The sequence below is a fragment of the Chionomys nivalis genome, chromosome 23 (genome assembly GCF_950005125.1).
Source record: "Chionomys nivalis chromosome 23, mChiNiv1.1, whole genome shotgun sequence".
NCBI lineage: Eukaryota > Metazoa > Chordata > Mammalia > Rodentia > Cricetidae > Chionomys > Chionomys nivalis.
In genome coordinates this window covers 24,315,085-24,340,106 of record NC_080108.1, presented here as the reverse complement: position 1 = coordinate 24,340,106, position 25,022 = coordinate 24,315,085, and the positions used below count along the sequence as shown (strand labels likewise).

General features: G+C 45.0%; 1 protein-coding gene across 1 annotated transcript in view; it reads left to right on the top strand.

The window, feature by feature from the left end:
• LOC130865567 (protein FAM169B-like) overlaps positions 1-25,022 on the top strand; it is an 87,913-nt gene that overhangs the window by 37,262 nt on the left and 25,629 nt on the right. Inside the window, exons 4-5 of the mRNA XM_057756667.1 lie at positions 4,267-4,352; positions 10,644-10,821. Of these exons, the coding sequence (XP_057612650.1) occupies positions 4,267-4,352; positions 10,644-10,821 (264 nt within the window). The remainder of the gene's footprint in view (positions 1-4,266; positions 4,353-10,643; positions 10,822-25,022) is intronic.

The window sequence follows — 25,022 nt, the reverse complement described above, 5'->3', positions numbered from 1 at the left end:
TATAAAACTTTTTTTTTTTTTTTTTTTTTTAAATTGCTTCACAGAAAGTTGAAACAACCAAGACTCTCACCCTAGCTAGGTGGTGGTAGCACACGCCTTTAATCCCAGCACTTGGGAGGCAGAGGTAGGTAGACCTCTGTGATATCGAGTCCAGCCTGGTCTACAAGAGCTAGTTCCAGGACAGGTCCCAAAGCCACAGAGAAACCCTGTCTCGAAAAACAAAACAAACGAACAAACAAACAAACAAAGAACCCTCTTCACCCTGCAGAGTTTAAGGCAAGTAGCTGAAATTTCTGGAAACCACAGGAGAACCTCAACATTTTAGGAAATGTTGTTCGGTGAGGTGCATTCTTCCATGGAACCTGCAATGGAACTGGGGGAGAGGATGCTGCATTTAACTAAGGATCGGTACATAAAGCTAGTAATGGAGGCTGGCGTTTGAGACCTGGCTGACTTTGAAGTCTGGATGCTTCTCCCTACACCAGGTCCCTGGGGCTGTGTATGGAATCGCTGCTGGCTGCCCTGCTCACTGCTTGTGCTGAAGTCCTTCAGACGTTAGAAGCTGAGCGAGTGAATCAGCTTTGCGGGACTGGCATTTGCCACCTCTTCTCCTTGTGTTTTTCACCCAGTTGCTTTCGTTGTCCTGAATGTAGCCTTGGACTAGGGGGCTCCTTGCCTCGGCTGTACATTGATTGCCTGTCTCATCCACCTGCTGAAGCCTTACCCAGCGATTCAGGGTTTGTGGAGCTCTCTGGGGACACTGTCCCTTCCCCCTCTGCCAATCTGTCTTCTCCTCTGGGTCCTCACGACAGTCAATTTTAGCACTTCCTTGCCTTGCATCAGGACCGCTAGCTGTGCTCTGTCCTTCTCTGCAGCCTGCCAATCCCTGGAGTCAGGATGGAGGTGGATCCACCAGTCCCTGGGGCCAAGGTTCTGTGGACAGAGTTGGGAACTCAGCCAGGGAGAGCTGAATTCACTTGATCCCTTCATGCCTGAGATGAATCTGGCAGCTGGGAGTTCACTGGGGACCTCATTGTCTTAACTTGTTTGAGAAACCTTGGCTTGCCATAGAATAAAATCCATCAGCAGCATCTTCCTTGTGGTCCCTGTCACCTGTCACTTGGAGAGAAAGAGAACTAAAATTGGTACCAGTGCCCTAGCAATGCTGGCTCCTCTTAGCCCTGGGACAGGAGGTATGTATGTGGGGGGCGTGAGTGAGGAGTTGAAGACAAGCTGATCTATGTGATAGTTTTTGTTTTCTGAAGCATAGGTGTTTTGGTTTCCATTTTGTTACCCTTAGTACCGCTAGATCCAGGGTCTCCGCAGTGCAGGCCCCGTGGCACATGTCAGTTCACCTGGACACATCCCAAGACATGTCCTGGATGTGTTCTGACAGCTTTGGCATGGGCTCTGCTGCCGTCTTTTCCTGCCTGCATTTCCAGGCACTTGGGGCTCACTGATTAGAAGCTACTGCATCCTCCATGCTGGTTTGGTGCAGAGGACAGGTTTAGACTATTAAATTTGATTGGACTCCATCTTTATTGTTATGCACACTTAGTCGTTGAAGATGAGTTTTGACAAACATCACAAGGCGGGTTGAATTTATTTGGTAGCAGCATGAGTAATGAACACTCTGCTGTGCCCTGTGAAACTCAGAAAGTGCCATGTCAACATGGTTCTGTGTGAAACGGTGTTAGTGAATCAAACATCTGTATTACAGAAATGCCGTCTGCAAGGAGACTGAATTGTTCTGTCGCTTTACTTTGTTGAGCTGGGAAATAATCCCTGTGGCTCTAGAATGCCCCTGCAAGTTCTAGCAGCTGCCATTTTGGAAATTAATTGCATTGAATAAGCGAAGGTGAATGCCAGGCATTTAATTGGCTCTTCTCTTCCTGGCTGCTGCGTGAATTTTAGAGTCATTGTTAGAATTCACCCCTGATCGGAAGCTGACAGGCCGGGACAGAGGCTATTGGCTTTTAGAGGGGGAAGGGCAGGGTCTGAGACCGGCTTAAATGTCTGGCTTGTGCCTTGTAGCCCGGTTCTCCTGGATCTCTACTAACATGTCTCAAATAGCAGACAGGTCAAGAGGGAGTGGCGGCTGACCCAGACTGGGCCACAATGTTTATCCACAGTTGCAAACCTTATGTTAAATGTTCAAGTGACTTGGTTTTTGATTCCATTGTCCCCCAAGTCTTCATTTAGAAAGGGTTGACAGGGAAGATGCATTTAAACATTCTGTGGCTTCCCAAACCCTTGGCTTCCTTAACCCTTAAGAAGTAGTGAAAAAGATGTCTATTAAAAAGGCATAAAAGATTGCAGAAAGCAAGCAAAGGGACTTTTGTTTGTGAGATGAGAGCGAAGAGGTAGAAGCCAGGGTGGCATTTGCCTTTTGAAAGTGACCACTGAGCAGGGAAGGACTGGCGAGGAGGCAGGAATGGGCCAGGTGAGGGGCTCCTTTAGTCATCTGAGGCAGGAGGCTGAAGAGAGCAGAAAGACATGGAACGGATAGCTCATTGATTGACAGGCAGGGGACACATTCTGCCTGCCAACCTTATCCTGGGTATCTCACACCAGTCCACCTTGCAGTTTCTAAGACCCCTGGGGCGATGTCTTTGGACAGCTCTGGTGAGGAATCTGGTGTGAACAGGTGTCCGCATCCAGACTTGGTCCCAAGGATGTTGGGCAAATCAGCAGGGCAGTGGCACTGTTAAGGTGTGGCAAGGTAAGAGTGAGGAAGGAAAGGCATGCCCCCCACCCCTACCCCCGGATCATTGCTCCAGAACCTTCTTCTTCCAAGACAGCCCCTCCCCATGTGTTCCACCACCTTCTGACGCATATGCTGCAGCTCTGGCCTTTGACTGGATTTGTGGTCCAGATTCCGGGGCTGAACCCTCTCTCTGCTCTTTCCACCCTCCCTCTCAGAGCTGCGGTGTCCACAGAATGATGCTGGTAATAGTTTCATTACGGGCCTGGAGGACATTCCAGTGAAAGCAGGCTGTGCTGAGCCTAGTGCCAAGCCAGGCATTGCTCAACGCACAGGAAGTAAGTCCCTGTGCTCGGAGCTCAGCGCCATAGATAGAGTTCAGTCAGACAGTGTGTGGAGAGTAAAGAGCGGTGCAAATGATTGGATATTATTTTAAAGATTTATTTTTTTTTAAAGAATCATGTGTTTGAGGGTTCCCTGCATCTGTGTCTGGGCACCACATGTGCCTGGATCCTGCAGAGGGCAGAATAGGGCACCAGATTTTCTGGAACTGGGGCTATGGATGCTTTGAGCCACAGTGTAGGTGCTGTAAATTTTGAACCTAGGTCCTCTGAGTGAGCGCTCTTTTGGTTGGTTAGTTTGGTTTTGTTTTTAGAGACAGAGCTCTACATTTTTCTCTGCTTCCCTCCCTGTCTCTCCCCTCCCCTTCAGCCCTCTCCCATGGTCCCCATGCTCCCAATTTACTCAGGAGATCTTGTCTTTTTCTACTTCCCATGTAGATTAGATCCATATATGTCTCTCTTAGGATCCTCATTGTAGTCTAGGTTCTCTGGGACTGATTTGTAGGTTGGTTTTCTTTGCTTTATGTCTAAAAACCACTTATGGGTGAGCACATGTACACTGAAGACAACTTCTGCTGGAGAGGATGTGGGGAAAAGGGAACACTTCTGCATTGCTGGTGGGAGTGCAAGCTGGTACAGCCACTTTGGATGTCAGTGTGGCGATTTCTCAGAAAATTAGGAAACAATCTTCCTCAAGACCCAGCAATACCACTTTTGGGTATACATCCAAAGGATGCTCAATTGTGCCACAAGGACATGTGCTCAACTTTGTTCATAGCAGCATTGTTTGTCATAGCCAGAACCTGGAAACAACCTAAATGCTCCTCGACTGAAGAATGGATAAGGAAAATGTGGTACATTTACACAATGGAGTACTACACAGCAGAAAAAAATTAAGAAATCTTGAAATTTTCAGACAAGTGTATGGAGCTAGAAAACATCATTTTGAGGGGGGTAACCCAGACCCAGATTTGTGTTCTTATAGAATGCTGCAAACCTGACCCCAGGCTGGGTAGATAACTCCGTGGTAAGACACTTGGATAGTATGTGCACGGCCTGGGGCTCTCTCCCCAACATCGTAAAACAACCCAAATGATAAAAATGTCATCCGATCCACCCACAGAGCACTCAGCCTGTCGGCCCATGCTATTGGAAGTTCCCCCCCAGACCTCCAGTGTGTACCTTGTGTGACTCATGCCTTTCTCTCCGTTCTCCTTTCAGTTGTGGCTGTCTATTTAAAAGACTCCTGGTGGTCCATTGAAGACGTCCTAAGAACTTCTGATCCCACAAGGGAAGGGCTCGTGAAGGTGAGGGCATGTGATGTTAAACGAACATTTGCAAAACAGGTTTTTGAGGTCTTTTCATGGGGGCCTGTGTTAAGAAATTAAGGCTGGTTAGCAGGCACTTTTAAATCAGGGAGCCACTTCTTAATCCCCAGCTGCCTGAAGAACAGGTTCCTCTCCTCTGTGTCCACATTGTCTCTCTCCATGTATTTGTTCTGTGGGCTGCCCTATGGGCACCAAGTCTATTTTATCTCTGGACTCTGAAGGCTAGAGCTCTGAGGTCAAGGAGGACGCCTTTTGTGTACTGGGGGAATCTGTTGGCTCTATCCCTACTTCGGGTTGCTCTAGTAATTCCATGGCCTGAATATGGCTGTGTTCATGTGTCTCCACATCACCTTCTTCGGAAGCATTGTCAGCCTGTGTTGAGAATCCCCCCCACCCCTTTTGCTAAGGACATCCCTTGTGTTGAATTTTGGGAGCATAATGTATCATCATGGTCTGATCACCTATAAAACTCATTCCAAACAAGTTCTCATTCATGGGTTCTGGTGGGGCTTTCAGTATCTTTTGAGGGACATCCTGCTAGCATCTTTTTGTTAGCATCCTGCCAGCAAGGAAAAGAGGAACACGTGACCGTTCACCAGATACCTGACTGCTGTCCAGTCTGCTTTACCATCTCGACTGTCTCTTAGGCTTCAGTTTGTAAACTTTAATCTGCCCCATTTCTCTGCCGTGCTGAGAAGATTTTCTGTTGAGTACAATTAGGTCACGGGTTATTGCTAGAAGATTTAGAAGCGAATTGGTCTGCCTGCATATTTATTACCCCAGCTTCTTTATGGGGCTGGTCTAATTTCAGAATCTTTGAGCTCCTTGTTGTGTCCTTGGCGGCACAGGCTTGAGTTACACAGCCCGTGAGGGATTATTTGGGTGTAGACTTCGGTGTCTTTAATGTCAGGCCTAGAGCCTTTGAAGGGTTGTGGCATTGGTGAGCGGTCGAGCAGTCGTAAAGTAGGGGCCTGGGATGGGGATGGTGAAGGCGGCAGCAGCAAGAGGCTTCTCAGAGTGAGAATCACTGGACTTCAGCTGGAGCGGGTTAAGGAGGGAGGCAGAGATCAGCTGAGAAAGACGCTGTGTTCCTCATAGCGGCCTGTTCATCTGGCTGCCGGATTTATTTTAATTCTGTAGGTGAGAGGTAGATAGCATTTCTGTATCATCCTGAAAGGGTGTGTCTTTCTATGACTGTCTAGAAAACCGCTTGCTTCTTTCTGTGGGGTGACAGATGAAATGTCAACACAGCATTTGTTCACATTCAGTTTGGAGAATGAGTTTCTAATGGAGTTTCTTCTACTGAACAATTCAAACATTGAGTCCTAGGGCTGAGCAGATGGGCTCACTGAGTAAGAACCCCTGCTCTGCAAGTGCAAGGGCCCACGTTGGAATCCCCAGCACCCATTCAGAAAGGCAAGCATGGCTGAGTGTACCCTGCCTGTGAGGGGAGGAGACAGGAGGACCCTAGAGCTCCCTTCTGCTTTAGTGAGACTGTCCCAAGGCAGTAAGGGTGCCAGAGGAAGACAGTCAAGGCCTGTCGTGGCCTCTGTATGAGCTTCCACATTCAAACACTCAAGTACATGCATCATACAAATGCACCAACACACACAGGTTGACAACTGAAAACTAAGCCCTGTTTTAAGTTTCATTGACATGTAATTTACATATCATAAATTTACTCTAAAAATGTACAATTCCGTGATGTTTAATAGACTTAAACCCACCCCTCCACAGCAATTTCATTATCCTAACTCTGTTTTTGCTGATGGACAGCCCGGCATACGGATAGACTACATTTTATTATCCATCCGTCAGTAGATGGACATTGAGGAGGGCCCACGTCTTAGCTGTCTTGAGTCTTTTTGGGTGACTGTTGATGAGGACATGGACTCTGAATTTTCTTGTGTACATGCCTAGAAGCATAACTGCTGTCACACGGGGTCTCTCTCATATTTTGAGGACCTGGCATGCTGTCCCCCACAGTTCCTGCACCAGCTGACTTTCCCCCAACTGTGGTGGTTTGAATGGGAAGTGTCTTTCCCATAGGCTCGGATATTGGGACACTTGGTCCCCAGTTAGTTGCGCCATCTGGGGAGTTATGAAACCTTTAGGAAATGGAGCCTTGCTGGAGGGAACAGATCACTGGGGGAGGACTTTGAGATTGTAGAGTCTTGCCCTACGTCCTGTTCTCTCTCTCTCTCTCTCTCTCTCTCTCTCTCTCTCTCTCTCTCTCTCTCTCTCTCTCTCCTGTCTGTCTTTCCCACCATGATGGACCCTGTCCCTCTGGAATCTTAGCCAAAATAACTCTTTTCTTCTTTAAGCTACTTCCCGTAATGGTGCTTTATGATAGCAAGAGACAAGTAGTTTGTTCACCATCCTGTAGGTGTGAAGTGGTACCCCAGAGATGTGTTGGTATGCATTCCCTGATGGCCAAGGATACTGAGCATCTTTTCTTGCTTTTACTGGCCATTGTCTGTTCTTTCTCTCTGGGAGAAAGCCTATTGCGATCCTTCCTTAGTCCACCTTTTGATTGGAATATTTGAATTTTTATTGTTAAATTGTAAGAGTTTTCTACATATTCTTCGTGCAAGTCTTTTATCGCGTATCTGTTTTAAAAGAACGATCACGCTTGGTGGTGGTGGCACACACCTTTAATTCCAGCACCCGGGAGGCAAAGACAGGAGGATCTTTGTGAGTTTGAAGTTAGCCTGGTCTACAACAGCTAGTTCCAGGACAGGCTCCAAAGCTACAGAGAAACCCTGTTGGTGCGGGAGAATTGTCTGTATTCTGTCAATCATGTTTTAAATAAACACTGATTAGCCAGGCAGGAAGTATAGGTGGGTCAACCAGACAGGAAGTAGAGGCAGGGCGATGAGAACAAGAAAATTCCAGGAAGGAGGAAGCCCAGATCACCAAGAAGCAGGATGTAATCTACACCGTAGAAAAAGGTACTGAGCCATGTGGCTAACATATTCTAGAATAATGAGCTAATATAAGTTATAAGAGCTAATACGAAGCCTGAACTAATGGGCCAATCCGTTTATAAGTTATGGAGACCTCTGTGTGATTTGCTTTGGGGCTAAATGGCTGCGGGAACTGGGCAGGACAGAAACCCCAAAGCTGCCCCACATGCTACACCCTGTCTCAAAAAACCAAATAAATATAAATAAAAGAACTATCATATATTTGCTATAAAAACTTACATGACTCTTTTCCCATCCTGTAAGCTGCCTATTTAAAAACATTAAATCTGGATTCAGTGGTCTTGATAGATGTTATTATAGATGTTGTGCCAAGGTTTTCTTCGAAAAAAATCAGTGCTACCCTGAGATCCAGCTGAGGACCATAATGTAGTGGTGTGTGTTGTTGTCCTAGCCCCTTTATTACAGGTGGACTCAGTGGGTAATTGATGCTAAGAAGACTCTAATTTGCTCCTTATAATGCTCCAGAATGGCAGTCCTTGCTTTTCTTGCCTCCCATCTCTTCCAAGTTTAGACTGGGAGCCCACCTTCAATTTTCTGAGAGTGTCCTCTTCTGTGTATGTTTTTATTCTGAAGAGAAAGAACCTAACAAACCACATTGGGATGTTCTACGCTCCCCATGTCCTCCCCCCCATGTTCCCCTCATATCCTCCCACTTCCATATATGGGTATTTCCTTCTGTTCTTTCTAAGACTCACTCTGTACTTTTTAAAATCAGGTTTTGTTTCTTAGCCACTTATTTTTTCACACATTACTAGAAAAATTCCCTTTAATGCTCTTCTCTGTTAACACAATTAGTGGTCCCAGTGATGGCTTAGAAATGGATCTTAGTTTTATGTTTACAGAAATGCTTCTAAGTCAAAATGGCATGTCACACATTTTTTTTTCCTTCCTGTAATGGAATTGGACAAATTAAGCACACTCCCTTTCCCTCCTTTTTCTCTTGGCAGTGTTTGATTGGGTGTTTCCCTTCTGCCGCACGCAGTCTGGCTTCCCTCCGGTGCCATTGGTTGAAAATTACTGCCTCCCAGATGATACCCATTAGCTCTCGAGGTCAGCTAGTTCTTAAAGCTGAGCTTCACATCTGGCCACCACTGTCCGAGAGAGAAAGTGAATTGGTTAGATCCACACATGTCTCTTATATTCTTTTATATTTTTATATCCTTTATATTCTGCACCAGCAAGGATGTGTGTGGACACTGGATACTTGGCTGGATGTTAGGACAAGTTACCTTTTTGTTAGTAAGCGTTTTAAAAGCAGACAAGTGGGTCAGTGAGGTAGCTCAGTGGGTGGAAGTGCTTGGCACGAGCCTGACGATCCAAGTTTGCATCTCCCAACTCTTGTTGAGGCGGAAGGAGAGAACTGACTCTACAGAGTTGTCATGTGACCTCCACATGCATATCATGTGTCTACACATGTACACCATGTGCTTACATGAATGTGTATGTGCATGTGTGCACATATGTGTGTGTGACAGAGAGAGAGAGTCCATGCACACACAACAAAGCAACAGACAAGTGTTTTAGAGCTCACTCGAGGACATTATCTCCTGAACTGAATCTCAAAGAAGTATGAATGGCTTGAGATCTCCCAGGAAATGCAGGCTGAGATCCTCTCCCACAAGTACAAATGACAGTAATGATGTTGGGGAGGACAGTATTTTGGGGATCTGGTATTAAATCTAGAACTAGGAGGCTGGGTAGATGATTTATTTGGCAAAGTGCTTGCCATTCAGGCACGAGGACCAGGATTCAATCCCCAGAGCCCACATAAAAAAGTTGGCACATGTTTATAATCCTTGAACTCGGAAATATAATAGAACCCTCCTGCCCATAGCAGAGTCATCACTATGGTCAAAGTTGGGGCCACCAATTTGAGAGCTTTCTCTTACACGGTCAAAATGACATCTTATTCCTACCTGTGACTCTGAAAAGGTGAATGTGTGAATGAAATCAGAGTCTCTCTTCTGAACTCATGGGAACTCAGAGAGGCTCATTGGCCAGCCGGCCTCGTCTGTTTGGTGTGTTCACCACACACACACTCACACACAAACAATCATATACACTCACCCCCATATGAACAGTAACATAAAACATAAATAAGTAAAATTGTCTGTAAGACCATGCATTGATTATTTCAATGAATGCTCCCATTCCCAAAGTCTCAGGTCTGGCGGACGGAGAGGCAGAAGGGAATTAACTTCTGTCTGGGCTTGAGCAGGTGTGCGGTTTGTGATGCAGAAGCCCTGGCCTGTTACTCCAGCCTGTTTCTGAGCTGGCCCTAGCGCAGCTGTCTGAGTTGTCTCTGGAATGAGACAGTAAAACTGATGCCTGTACCCACTTAACCTCTTTGAGCTTCAATATCTGCACCTGTAAGCCAGGCCCTTCCCCAGCAGATGAGCCCCAAGTGACGGCTCCGGGGGTGGGCGGCTCTGGTGGTAATGTGGATCCATGCACACACACATGCCCACACATGTGCCGCTTTGGCTGCCACATAGCAGAGTGGTAGGCTGAAGCCCAGTGCTCTAATACAGTCATTGTGTGAACAGCTGGCTGCGTTCATCCTCCACCCCAGATCGTATCAGTTGCCGGTGCTGCCTAGACGGATGTTTGTAGGGTGAAATAGATCATAACCTGGCTGTGTAGCCGGCTGTGGTCAAGTAGCTGCATCTCCTATGAGTCCAGAAGAGAGACCCTGATTTCAGTCACACATTCGCCCTTTCAGAGTCACAGGTAGGAATAGGATGTCATTTTGGCCATGTAAGAGAAAGCTCTCAAATTGGTGGCCCCAATTTGACCACATTGACGACTCTGCTATGGGCAGGTGGGTCCTATTATATTTCTGAGTTCAAGATGGTCCCTGAGTCCTAGTGATGCCCTGGGGTGGAGACTCCAGCTTGTGCTTGAAGTCTGTCGTAAGTTTTGAAAATCAGTGACTTTTGCTTTGGCAGCTGATCCCTGGGGTAGAGATGTCCTTGCTGTATAAATGGCAGATTCAGGCCACAGCTGGTCATCTCTTGGAATGGCTGACCTGGCCTCCCTAGAGGCAACTTCCTGTTCTGTTACCCTCAAAGGGTCCCCCACTCTGTGGACTTAAAGCCCGTGTCTGTGGACCCGAGACTTTTCTGGCACGGTCACTCCGTACTGAGCTGTATGAATCAGTGGTATTGAGACCCCACAATTCACCCCCTGATCAAGAGCATTCTGCCACACCTGGCCCCGCCGCAAGCTGCCTTTCCTGTCTGGCCTCACTTGGTGGTGGTTGTTCTTTCTTTTTCCTTTTAAGGTTCAGTCCTTCGGGGAAAGGATTGTACTTTTTGTTCTCAACACCATTGTTTTTGGAAGACTGGAGAGAAGTCTGGATGACGATGACATGTTTTTCTTACCTCACCCGGCGAAGGAGCAAGCTAAGATTCTGTGGAGAGATGGTGCAGCCGTTGGATTTTATTCAATCAAAATGAAAGGTGAGGGATGTGTGGTCTCTGAGGTACAGGGTGGGGTGGGACACCTTGGATGTCTGATCATCTCTGCAGAACCCCTCAGCATGAGCGTTCTGTGGATTCTTCTGGCTTGGGAAGCATAGCCAATTAAACTTCTGTGTAAATAAGCCCAAAGCATGGATTTTATTTTTACAGTTCTGTAAGCCTTCTCCTTGGTTCCCAGGAAGAGCCGTGTGGCCCTGTGACAGTGAACAGTATACATGCCTGAAGTTAATGCTTTTCCTTTTCCTTAATGCTATTGCTAACAGCTGACACATGTTCAGGAAGCGCCCTAGATGCCAAGACTTACAGACATTACCTCAGAAGACAAGACAGGGAATTGGCCATGGGAACAAGGTTAGGTTAGACATCAGCAACTTCCTTCTAGGGACCTTGGCAAGCAGTAGGCGTTGGGATGAAGGTGTCTGTTTTTTCAGGTAGCTGTTTTCTTTAATAGTTTCTTCAGCCTTTAAAGGCTATCATCACCTGACCCAGCTGGTTCCACCATTGCCAACTCTTGTTTCTTATAAAGTTATTCATTTTAAGAATTGTTTAAAAAAACGAGATGCATTTCCTTGGCAGCAGTGGGGTGGGTGGCATAGGTGAGGAGGTCAGAGGTCAACTTGTGAGTCTGTTCTCTCCTCCCACTGTATGGGTTCTGTGGATCAAACTCATATTGTGGGGCCTGGTTGGGAAAACTCTGAGCATGCTCACTGGCAAGAAAATGACCAATTTTAGCAAGAATTAAATATCCCAGAAAACCCTCGTGGATGTGCTATTTTTGGAAGTAAGTGTTGTTCTTGGGAGATAAAGAGGCTGATTTTTGTTTTGAACTATGTTCACATGGTGTGTGTCTGTGAGCGTGCGCGTGCGTGTGTGTGCATTTGTGTGTGTGTGTGTGTGTGTGTGTGCGCGTTCGTATGTGTGTGTGTGTGTGTTCTACTTGCTTGAGATGGAATGAAGTCCTTTCCTTGCTCCTTCCCCAGCTGCCTCCCCTCTTTCTTCTGTCATGTGATCAGGTTCTCATGTTTTGTCTGTTTGTTAATGTCTGCTGAGGTCAGTTCTAGGAGCTTTGGCACATGGCTGCTTCATGATGGCCACTGGCCCTGTGATTATTATTATTATTATTTTTTGTTTTGTTTTTTCGAGACAGGGTTTCTCTGTAGTTTTTTGGTGCCCATCCCCAAACTAGCTCTTGTAGACCAGGCTGGCCTCGAACTCCCAGAGATCCACCTGCCTCTGCCTCCTGAGTGCTGCGATTAAAGGCGTGCACCACCACCGCCCAGCTTGGCCCTGTGATTATAACATGTCTTTATACCTTTTCAAGTTCTTATAGTCCTAATTTATTAACTTTACATAGAGTAATGGGCCCGGAGAATAATTAAGATGAAGGGGAAATGTTTATAATTCATCGTTCATGAAACATGTTGTTGTCTTCACAGTTCTGCAAGAGAATCACACGTAGCCTGAGTGACTGTCCTTGTAGATCTTTGGGAGTCCGGGGTCTCCTGACAGAGCCAGGTCATATACATAGAGTCTTGGTTAGGGACTGACTGGTGAATAAAATGTTGTCTTAGAGGAGCTTGCTTTTATTGGATGAGGAATTCAGATTGGTGAATTTCCGTAAAGCCTCGATTATCCTGATTATTTCTCCCTTCTGATCTTGGCATATGTAACAGGTTTCTTTTTTTAAAGTTGCATAGAAAACTCACACAGTCAAATAGGCTGGGCTCACGGGGGCTCACAGAGGCTGAACTGACACTCAGGGAGCCTGCATGGGACCGACCTAGGCACTCTGCATATATGTTAAACTTGTGTAGCTTGGTCCTTTTGTGGGACCCCTAACAGTGGGAACAGAGGTTGTCTCCAACTCATTTCCAGGCTTTTGAGATCCTACTCCTCATGCTGGGTCACCTTGCCCAGCCTTAATACAAGGGGAGGTGCCGAGTCTCACTGCAACTTGATATGCCATGTTCTGTTGATACTCACGGGAAACCTGCCCTTTCCCAAACAGAAACAGAGAAGTGGACTGGGGGTGGGAGGGAACAGAGGGGGATGGCGAGAGGGACTGGGAAGGGAGGAGAGATGGTATTAGGATGTAAAATAAATGAATGAATTAAAAAAAAAAAGAACTACTTTGTACTATCTCCTACAGTCTCCTTTCTCACCCAAACTGCTTTGGAGGCTTTCAAAAAGTCTTGTCATTTTAAAGTTCTTTCTGAAACGAATATTAAGACAAACTGATGTTCTCATGCTTCTGTCTAACTAGTTAGGTAAGTCTTCCTAGTCCAGCTTTTGTCTGACAGATGTTTGGGGGGGGGTAGATATGGGTCAAAGGTCATTTGTTTTTCTCAAGATTCAGTCCTTCAAGCTATTTCCAAGTCAAGGGTGTTCAGGCCTCTGGTCACTTAGTGTGCTCTATCCTAACGTGGAGTCTTTGGTGGCAACGTGGGCCTCAGACTTCAACACAGAGCATTGAGCCAGACATGGTCCTTAGCTGAAGCACGGGCCTGGATGTCACCATTGCCCCAAGTGGCAGCACTGGTCAGTCAGATCAGCATGGTCCCAGTGTGGCAGTGTGGTCTTTGAATACCAGCATGGCCCCAGGTGGTAGCCCCAACCTTGGACATCCACTGGGCCTTTATGGTAACAAGAGCCACAGACATCTACATGGACTCTGGCTGCATTAAGGCCATGGACCTACACATGTCCCTCAGCTGCAGCTCTGGCCCCAGTGTTGCCATGGCACCATGTGGCAGCCCCAGGCCACTTGGATTGGTATGGCACGACCCTTGGATACCTACATGGCTGCAGGTGGCAGCCCAGACACCGGGCATTCTTGTGGCCTTTGGTGGGTCACAGATGTCAACACAGACCCTGGCTACAGTAGGACCACAGACCCAGACATGGCCCTTGGCAACAGACTGGGCTTGGACATCACTATGGCCCCAGGTGGCAAGTAGGCTGCCAATATCAGCCTGTTCCTCACCACCCTCTCTTCTTAAGTTCTGCCCCTTTCCACAGCACATGGACCTTTCCGCTTCTCTTTCTCTCCCGTTTCTCCACCACACAATGGCATCCACTCACTGTGGATGTCTTCCCGACAGCCCAGGCCTTGAGGACCCAGGCTGCCTGTGGGTGGCTTCCACCTACTTGAGTGGAATCAGTGTGATAATCTTGAGGTGTCCTTGAGTTTTATTGAATTGTTGCACCGGTTTGTCAGAGAAATTAGCTTATACTTTTCTTCTTTTGTCATGTCCTTATCTTGTTTTGGCATTAGTCAGTGGAGTGGTTTCAATCTTCCGGTTTTTCTGACCCTTTAATACAAGTTGCTCATGGTGTGGTAACTCCCATAAAATTATGTTCACTGCTGCTTCATAACTGTAATTTTGCTACTTTTATGAATTGTAATGAATTTAATGAATCTGATATGCAGGATGTCTGTGAAAGTGTCATCCAACCTCCTCCCCCCTGCCCCCCCCCGTCCCCGGACCCACAGGTTGAGAACCACTCCATTAGGGGACTGCTGGCTTTTATAGAAATAGTTTGGTTGTGTTTCTTTCCTTTATCTTTTTTTTAAAAAAAGATTTATTTTATGCATATGAGTGTTTGCCTACACAAATATAAATGTACCATGCATGCATGCCTGGTGCACATGGAAGTCAAAAGATGGCATCTGACCTGTAGTTATGTAGTTATGTAGTTGAGAGCCAACACGTGGATGCTGGGATCTGAACTGAGATCCTTTGCTCTTTCACCCCACTCTTTCTTTCTTTCTTTCTTTCTTTCTTTCTTTCTTTCTTTCTTTCTTTCTTTCTTTTTCTTTCTTCCCTCCCTCCCTTCCTCCCTCCCTCCCTCCCTCCCTCCCTCCCTCTCTCTCTCTCTTTCTTTCTTTCTTTCTTTCTTTCTTTCTTTCCCTCCCCCCTCCAACTCTGCATTTTCTTGGCTGACTTCTCAGTGGGCCTGTTAAAAGATGAGCATAGGGTATTGAAATCTCTCACTATTGTTATTGATAGTATCTGACCTCTTATGTCTGTTAGTATTTGCATAATGAAATTGGGAGCACTAACTAGTACTATATGTACAATTGCTATAACTTCTTGATGAACCATTCCCTTTATTACTACATAATGGCATTCTTTATTCTAACAAATTTTAGGTTGAACTCCAGTTTCATAGTTTTTTGAATGGTCTCATGTGCCAGGATGGCTTAGAACTCCCACTGTAGCCAAGGGTGACCTTGAACCTCTGGTTCTATTTCCCTAGTGCTGGGATTATAGACACCCATCATGATGCCTGATCCATGCAATACTCGGGAGTGAACCCAGTGCCTTGTGCATGTTGGGCAAACATTATAAACCCACTTAGCTGAATCCTCATCCCTGACGTCTAGTTTTTATCAGATACCAGAATAGCTTTGGCAGCTTGCTTTCCAGTTCTGCTCACTTGACGGATTGTTTTCCATTCGTTGACTCTGTCTGTGGATATTTTTACCAGTGAGTTGTGTTTCTTGGAGACAACAGATGGTTGGATCCTGGTTTTTAATCCAGCCAACCAATCTGTGTCTCTTTTTTGTTGACTTGAGGTCGTTTACATTGAAAGTTATTAATAGCAGTGTTTCTTGATTTCTGTTCTTCAGTTGGTTGGATTATTGTTTTTCCGTTCTTCCCTGTTTATATAAAAAGTTTGCTGGTTCACTGTGGTGGACATGTTGGATTCCTTCCTAGCTCTCCTTGGTTGATCTATTCCTCTCATGAACTTTATTCTTTCTTGTGTTCTTGTGATGGTGAATTTTTTTCCTCTTTTTTTTTTTTTTTTTTTTTTTACGATGCTGGACTACCTTGGTGAGGTTTGTCTTGGAATGTCCTTATTATTATGTCAGCTTTTAAAGACAGCTTTGTTGGCATTAGCAATCTTGATTGGCAGTTGTTTATTTTCAGTTCTTGAAATATATCATTCCCAGCTTCCTTGGATTTAAGTATTGCCGACGAGAGACCTCGTATTTTATGGACATGTCTGCCTTTGTAGGTCAGTTGGCATTCCTCCTGGGGAGCTTTCCATGTGGCTTCCTTGTTTCGGGGTTTAGATGCTATGACTATATGATGGGGAGATTTTCTCATGTCATGCTTCTTTGGAGTTCTAAATGCCTCTAGTGTTCGGATGTGTGTTTCTCCATGTTTGGGACATTTTCTGCTATAATTTCGTTGAAGAGACTCTCCAAGCCTTTAGTGTTTCTGTGAGTTCCTCCTTCTATCTCTGTGTTCTTCCCCTACCCCCAAGACAAGGTTTCTCTGTGGTTTTGGAGCCTGTCCTGGAACTAGCTCTTGTAGACCAGGCTGGCCTCGAACTCACAGAGATCCGCCTGCCTCTGCCTCCCGAGTGCTGGGATTAAAGGCATGCGCCACCACCACTCAGCCTATCTCTCCATTCTTCAGTGCAGTCCCTTGATCACTTCTGAGTTTTTAGATGTTGTGGTCATGCCTGTTGGTGGAGGCCTTTAAAAAAAAAAACTTTATTTTATCTACTATTGTGTGAAAGAGAGTCCCACAAGTGCCATGTCACGCATATGCCATGATGCCTAGAGGTCAAAGGTCAATAGGTGGGGGTCGTTCTGAGGAGGGCCCTGGGAATTTAAGTCAGGTCTTCAGGCTTGTTGGCAAGGGTCTTTCACCATTGAGTCATCTCACCAGCATAACGCTCACCTGTGTGGCTCGTTTACTCTATTGGCGTTTGAATGAGGTGTGTGTTCATCTGCTTTGTCCTCTGGTCTTGATCTTTCTTCTGCTTGCTTAAGTCTGTTATTGATACTTTTCACAGTGTGTGTGTGTGTGTGTGTGTGTGTGTGTGTGTATGTGTGTGTTCCCCTCCCTCCAGAGACAGAGCTTCTCTATGTAACCCCGGCTTTCCTAGAACTCTCTCTATAGACCAGGCTAGTCTCGAACTCACAGAGATTCACCTGCCTCTGCCTACCAAGTGCTGGGATTAAAGGAGTGTGCCACCATGCCTGGCTTCACTGTGTTTTGTTTGATTCATTGAGCTGTTTCTTTTCTAACGTTTCTATTCCCCCTCCCCTCCCCCAAATCTTAACTTCTTTATAGAGTTGCCTTCCGTGTTGTGGCTTTTTCATTCACATTGCTGATTTTCTTATGCATTTTATTGCCCTTTTCTAATATGGGACTGGCTTTCCTCTCCAGATCCTGGGTTCTTCATTTGCTTGTTTGTATCTTCCTTCTGCAGGGTCACTGATATTCGCTGTGCCATTGGCTCACAGGCTTCTATTTCCGCCATTGGTGCACTGTCTGACCAGTCTTCGGCTTATCTCCATACTGGTAGGCATTTGCCTTGTTTGGGGTTGGGCTGTTTTCAATAAAGCTGCTATAAACTCGATCATTTCTTTTTCTTTTTACCAGAAACCTTGAGAAATCTTCACCTGGCTGTAGGGATTCCATATTCTATATGCATCTGAAAGCCAGCCAATATGTATAGAATACTTACTAGTTTCAATACACAACATAGACACTTCACAATAGTGTGTTTTAATTTATCCCTCGTTTATACTGAGCTATTATGTTATACTTCTTTGTTACGAATCTGTCAATACTGATACATAATTTTTAAAAAGTAGTAATACTGATGAACGTGGTGGCGCACGCCTTTAATCCCAACACTCAGGAGGCAGAGACAGGCAGATCTCTGTGAGTTTGAGGCCAGCCTGGTCTATATAGTGAGTTCCAGGACAACCAGGGCTACATAGAGATCCCTGTCTCCAAAAAACAAATACCAACCCCTCCCAAAAACAGTGGTAACAGCTTTAACATGCAGTAAGAAAGGAGTATACGATTTACACATATTTATTCTCTTATTTCCCTCTCCTCTTGCTTTCTTCTACCTCTGGTTTCTACCCAGTTTGTTTTCCTTCAGGCTGAACTCCTTCCCTTGGTATTTCTTGTAGTACAGTTCTGTCGGCAACACATTCTCTGGTTTTGTTCATTGAAGAATGTTTCTACTTCACGTTCGTGCCGGAAGCTGATCTGGATAAAGGGTTATGGGAGCGGGCACCCTACATTCCCACCAATGCAGCCTGTGGGTGACTTGACTTCCTGTTTATCTTTTGTGGGGCTTGTTGTATTTCTTGAACCTGTAAATATTTGATGCCAATCTTTTTGTTTCTTTGTTTTTTTGAGACAGGGTCTCACTCTGTAGCCCTGGATGGCCTGGAACTCATGGTGTAGATCAGGTTGGCCTCAAACTTACAGAGAGATAGATTCACCTGCCTCTCTTTCCTGAGAGCTGGGATTACCCCACCCTGTCCAGCCCCCATTTCTGCCATATGTGGAGAATTTTTGTTCATTACTTTTTAAAAATACTTTTTTTGCTAATTCCTTCCTTCCTCCTCCTCCTCCTCCTCCTCCTCCTCCTCCTCCTCCTCCTCCTCCTCCTCCTCCTCCTCCTCCTCTTCTTCTTCTTCTTCTTCTTCTTCTTCTTCTTCTTCTTCTTCTTCTTCGTTTTTTGAGATAGGGTTTCTCTGTGTAACAGTCCTAGCTGTCCTGGTACTAGCTCTGTAGAACAGGCTGGCCTCAAACTCACAAAGATCCACCTGCCTCTGCCTCTTGAGTACTGGGATTAAAGGTGTGCGCCACCACCACCAAACATAATTTCTCCTTTTGTGGGATTCCTATTATATCAGTGTTGGAGCACTTCATACTGGTTTTCAAGTCTCCGAGATGCTCTTTTTCTTTTACACCCCAGTCTGGCCTCCAACTTGATACACAGCTGTCTCAGTTCCTTCTCTATTGCTGTGAAGAGACACCATGACCATGGACCCTTATAAAAGAAAGCATTTAAGCCGGGTGGTGGTGGCGCACGCCTTTAATCCCAGCACTCGGGAGGCAGAGGCAGGCGGATCTCTGTGAGTTCGAGACCAGCCTGGTCTACAGAGCTAGTCCCAGGACAGGCTCCAAAGCCACAGAGAAACCCTGTCTCGAAAAACCAAAAAAAAAAAAAAAGAAAGCATTTAATTGGGGGTTTGCTTACACTTCCAGAAGGTGAATCCGTGACCATGATGGCAGAGAACAGACAGGCAGGCCTGACACAGCACTGGAGTAGTAACCAAGAGCTTACGTCTGTTCTATAGGCATGAGGCAGAAAGAGAGAGATCAGCCTGTTATGGGATTTTGAAACCAAAAAGTTTACCCCCAGTGACACACCCTCCTCCTAAAGGCCACACCTCCTAATCCTTCTGAAAGAGTTCCACCAACAAGGGAGCAAGCATTTAACTACATGGGCCTAAGGAGGACATTCTCACTCAAACCACCACAGTAGTCAAAGCTGGCCTTGAACTCCTGCTCCTCCTGTTCCCATCTTGAGCACTGGGATTATAGATGTGTACTATTATTCTTGGCTTTGAAATTTTTAATTAAACATTTTTCTGTCTTCTTTAGTTAGATATTTTATTGATATATATATATATATATATATATATATATATATATATATATATATCAGTTTTATCTCCTAAGTATACTGTTCAGATCATTGATAAGTTTAGTCATTTTCAGTTTTAGAATTTCAGGTATTATAGTTCTACATCTTTTGTTGAGAGTTTATATCCATTGCACATTTCCTTCATTAATTTTATGAATTAAACTAATTACCTTAATTGAATATATTTGAAAAGCTGATTTAAATCCTTTTTTTCTTCCCCTGATAATGCTCTTTTAGGTCAGTTATGTTGAATAACCACTTTTCCTAAGTATGGGTCAAACTTCCCAATTTAGTTATATGTTTAGTAATTTTTGGCTGCAAACCAGTCGTTGAAAATATATTGTGGAGCCTGGAGAGATAGCTCAGTGGTTAAAAGCATGTACTGCTTTTGCAGAGGACCTGAGTTCATTTTCCAACACCCACATTGTGTGGCTCACAGCCACCTGCTTCCATGAACACCTGCTTCATGTACACATACCCAGACATAGACACACATATGCACATGCACATGCACTTAATTTAAAAATTGATATTAAAAAAGAAGTTATATTGTACCAGTTGTTTTTGTGTTCCTTAAATATTTATTTATTTATTATGTATACAATATTCTGTCTGCAGGCCAGAAGAGGTCACCAGACCTCATTATAGATGGTTGTGAGCCACCATGTGGTTGCTGGGATTTGAACTCAGGACCTTTGGAAGAACAGGCAATGTTCTTAATCACTGAGCCATCTCTCCAGTCCTGTTTTTGTGTTTCTTGAAGACCTGTAGTGTTGTTGTTGTTTTTTTTTTAAATTTTTGTTTTTGGGGGCCTGCTACCCAGCTCCCAAATAAATACTCAGAGTCTTATTCTTGCTTATGAATGCCCAGCCTTAGCTTGGTGTATTTCTTGCTAGCTTTTCTTAAATTATCCCATCTACCTTTTGCTCTGATTTTTGCTCTCCTGCTTCTTCTATTTAGTCTCTGTCTGGAAGCCCCACCTATTCCTCTCCTACCTAGCTATTGGCCTTTCAGACCTTTATCAGACCAATCAGATGTTTTAGATAGGCAAAGTAATACAGCTTTACAGAATTAAAACAAATGCAACATAAAAGAATGCAGCACAGGGGCTGGAGAGATGGCTCAGCGGTTAAGAGCATTGCCTGCTCTTCCAAAGGTCCTGAGTTCAATTCCCAGCAACCACATGGTGGCTCACAACCATCTGTAATGAGGTCTGGTGCCCTCTTCTGGCCTTCAGGCATACACAGAAAGAATATTGTATACATAATAAATAAATAAATATTTAAAAAAAAAGAATGCAGCACATCTTTGCATCATTAAACAAATATTCCGCAACATAAGGTAATGTAACACATCTTCAACTAATATTCCACAACATGTGGGTTCATTCCAGGAGACATTTAACCTGCTGTGATTCACACTGGAAGTGTCTCCACTGAGCTGTGCAGCTGCTGACAGTTGTCTGTGTGGCTTCCTATGGCTGCTGCTTTAGCCCAGACTTGTTGAGTTCCTCCCTTTGCCTAGTGGTCAAAGATGTGGCCATCCTCCGCCTATGATTTCTTGACTTTGCTACTTTGGAGTACTGTGCTCTGATCCTTCAGACTGAATATGCCTCACCTTTAGTTACAGAAAGTACCATAAACTCAGGTCCAGTGGCTCACGCCTGAGTTGTCACCCAGGAGGCCAAGGGAGGATTGCTGAAAGCTTGAGGCCAGCTTGGGCGATTTGGCAGTGCAGTGTCTCAACAAAAAACAAAACAAAACAAACTGCTTAAAAGGCCCATGTATGGGAAATAGATTAAAAAAAAAAAGATCTCCTGAGTAAATTGGGAGCATGGGAACCTTGGGACAGGGTTGAAGGAGAGGGTGGAGGCAGGGAGGGGAGCAGAGAAAAATGTAGAGCTCAATAAAAATCAATAAAAAAAAGTCCCGTGTGTTTCTGAGGACCAGGTGTCCAACATGGAGACTTTTGGGGGTCAATGTGACCACATCCCAGACCACAGCATCGCTAATGAATGATGCATGGGGTTAGCCACCTGTCAAGGGACTTCCAAATTTGGTAAGAGTTCCCTGATGGTCTCGGGTCATCGGGTCATAAATGGAGTTTAGGATGCTGACACAGTTGTGAGGTGCTTCCCAGCCTCTGGTAGCACAGTTTCTCTGCATAAGTTTAGGTCCATGTGCTCAGAACCTCTCAATTTATCCTAGGTGCCCCTGGAAGGTAGATTTTCGTTTTGTGAACAAAATAAAACAAACTCTCTCTAGGAGGAGGACCTGGGGCCAGGTTCTCGCAGCTGAAGGCTGTGCAGATGGCCCTAGCATCATGGTGATTTAGCTTTGAGTCTAGGATGATATGACAATGGTATGTAACGATCATTGGAAACTATACTCTGAAGCTTTTTCTCGATGAAGTGATGAATGGCTTATTACGTTACTCTTCCACCATGTTGGGCAGATACAACAAGCTGTAGTACTAATGGAGCCTGCCTGCCTTGAGGGCACCATGCAGCTACTCTCTGCAAAGTTACTGTGCTCTTTGGTAGGTTAGGTGCATTGAATATCTCTTCAGTTCTCTCTCTCTCTCTCTCTCTCTCTCTCTCTCTCTCTCTCTCACACACACACACACACACACACACACTTTTTAAAGTATAATTTAAAAGATGAACAGAAAAAATTCTGGGCTTTATAGAACTGCCCATTTTAACCCTTGTATAGCTTACAGTCAAAATGAAATAAGGCGTAATTCCCAATTGACCTCACCTGCCCCCACTCTGCATTGTTCTTCTAGAGTTAACTCCGCCTCCATCCCCGTCACTCATGTCCTGGCAACCTCTTGTTATTTTCCCACCATGGTAGTTTTTGAGTCTTGTGTTTCTAAGAAGACCATGGCAGTGCAGTGGAACTGAGCATCTTTTAGCGTTTGGAGACCGAGTTCTTCCATTCAGCTTCACGCCGTTGAGCATTGCTATTTTGGGACGTGTGTTCCATAGACTGCATCTCTATTGCTAAGGATGAGTGCCTTCATGTAGAATGGATTGGATATCTTCAGGTGGACTTCTCATAGGCAGCGGTTCGCCGATAGGCTGGTTTGTATCTCTCAGTTGGTTCGATGGTTCTGTAATTGGTTTACTTACAAAATCGTGACATTGGTCTTTTCAGAACTTCATGCTGGAGCTTCCCCCTGAATAATAAAAATTAGTGGGTCTACTTTAACTTTTAGTTTCAAACCACCAGTCCATAAGACTGTTAGCATTCAAGGCAGGAGAACACCACACCGGGGAGTGGAGCATAGATTTAAGACAGAGCTTGCATCATACACATGTATAAAAATCTATAAAGAGTAAACTTGCATTCCAGATTTTTAAAATCTCAGCCACAATGAAAACCATGAAGCAAGAGTGGCAACTACAAATATTAAATACGGTGATTAGGAACTTGGACAAGCATGTGACCTGTGATAGCCATGAAACTGGCCCTGTTTGTGCCTGAGGTCTCCTACATATTCAGGGTCACAGTCACCTCCTGCACTGTTGCCCTGTGAACCAATAGTACCTTGTGCCATCTTCTGGACTTCTGGGGCCATCACTTGTTTTTTTTTTTTTTGAATAAAGTTTTATTGGTACACAGCCATACTCTGGTGACTTCTTTGCACTGTAACTGCAGAGTCCAGGAGTTGCAATGGTAACCTGATTTCCAAAAGGCTAAAGTATTTTCTATGTCATTCTTACAAAACATTTCGTTGACCCCTGTTCTAGGGATTACATGATAAACATTTCCTATGAAAACAAAACAATTTAATTAAAATTGTCTTCGTGGAATTCAGGAGCATTTAGAGGGTTGGCTGCTATCTTAATAGTTGTTTAACTGCCCTGGGCTCCAAGGCTTCTGTCTGAATCTTGTAGAGTGTCCCCGGACAGACCCAATAGCATGATTATAACTAAAAGATTGTACTGCACTTAGTAAAAGCCAGCCTGTTTAGCCATTGGATCTCTGGCTCAATCAATCTAGATCAATGGTTTAGTCATTGGATCCCCAGTGTCTTCATCACCTGCTCACTTGCAGGCTCTTTGATTGGCAGTTGTGCCCACGTGATCTAAATTTGGCTTTTCCCAGCCATCCTTCCTGATGTTCCACAGAGCAGTAGCTATCCTCAGTGTATTTCTTCCCTGGGTTTTCAGGACAAGATTTTGTGGATGGTTGATACCCACCCAGTTGGCTGCCACCAACTCCACATTTGGCTATTCTCTGTCTGTCAGTCCACACCAGAACTGTCTCTGTCCCATCTTGATTCTCAGAAACAGCTGGGCAGAGTGGGCATGGCCTTTGTCTCTCTACTTACCTTTTTAATCTTCCTTGGAGCCAAGACTCTTGTCTAAAGTAGATACAGTGTTTTCTTTTCCTTTCTGGGTGCTGGCTCCTGTTCTTTCCTGCCGTGTCACCTGTGAGTTCTGATTCAGGCATTCCGAGAAGTCATACATCTTTAAGTAAGCCCATTTCTCATGGTTGCCGTTGGACGTTATTGCTGCAGTCAGTCTGTTGGCTCCATGTTGGGTCCTCTTTGGTCTCAGGGCTGCCCATACTCTTGGAAGGGAAGACTTCTGTTTGTATGCAGTGCTGAACTGTGTCTATGACATTGCATCACAGGTACCCAGCTGATCAAGTGGTACACAGGAAATTGGTGTCTGCATGATCCAGCCATCTGTGGTAACCTAAGCTAACTTTGTCTACCCTGTTGATGTGTTAACATTCATTATGTGTTTTGAAGCATGATTAATAACTCACTCCGAAATGGTGATCCTGCCTCCAGGAAACTTCAGAATGAGACTGTGCCTGAGAGCTGTCTCCTCCCCTCTTATAATCCTTTCTCATTCTGGGATTAAAGGCATGCATCACTATTACCTGGTTTCCATGGCAAGCTAGTGTGGCGACTGGGATTGAAGGTGTGTGCATTGCTGCCTGGCTGTTTTATTTTTCTGATTCTTAGGGAAGTTTTATTTATTAAAACACAAGTGAAATGTCACTACATTTTTTTTGATATTCAAATAATTTACCCAGATTTCCCCCTGTTCTTGGCTGTCTTCTTCTTCTTTTTAATTCCTGAATGTTACACTGCCCATAATTTTGGGGAATGCTCTTTCCTTTTCTTGCAGGGAGGTTTTTGAGTTTGGTAGAATGTATTGCTAAAATCACCTGAGCCTGGTGTGTTAGGTGTGGGAGGATTTTTAAGCCATGGAAGGAATTAGGCTGAGGAACATTAGTTAATGATTTCTGATCCTGTCACTTACCATAATGTAACATAGATAGACTGGGCAAGACTATTGTTGGCTTCCTCCATTGGTCTTTCTGTCCTAATATATGGTTATGGTTTGGGGGAGGTGGAACAGCCTATTGTCACGTGTTGGAGCCTATGGTGTATGATGTCAACATTGGAACTGGTGATAAAACTGCTCTGTGTTTGGTGGTGATACCAGTCAGGATTGATGATAATATTGTTCCCTTCCTGAGTTAAGGCGTGGGTTATTTTGGCTCACCCATTCAAGATCATCTGGCTCCATCGCTTTAGCCATCCATGAAGCCAACTGTGAGGGTGAAGAAGGGATAGTGGCCAGAGTGTAGCATCATGTGCTGATGAGCGTGACAGCCTGACAGTAGAATGAGAGAGATAGGAAGATGCCAGAGACAAGATAGAGCCTTCCAGAGGAC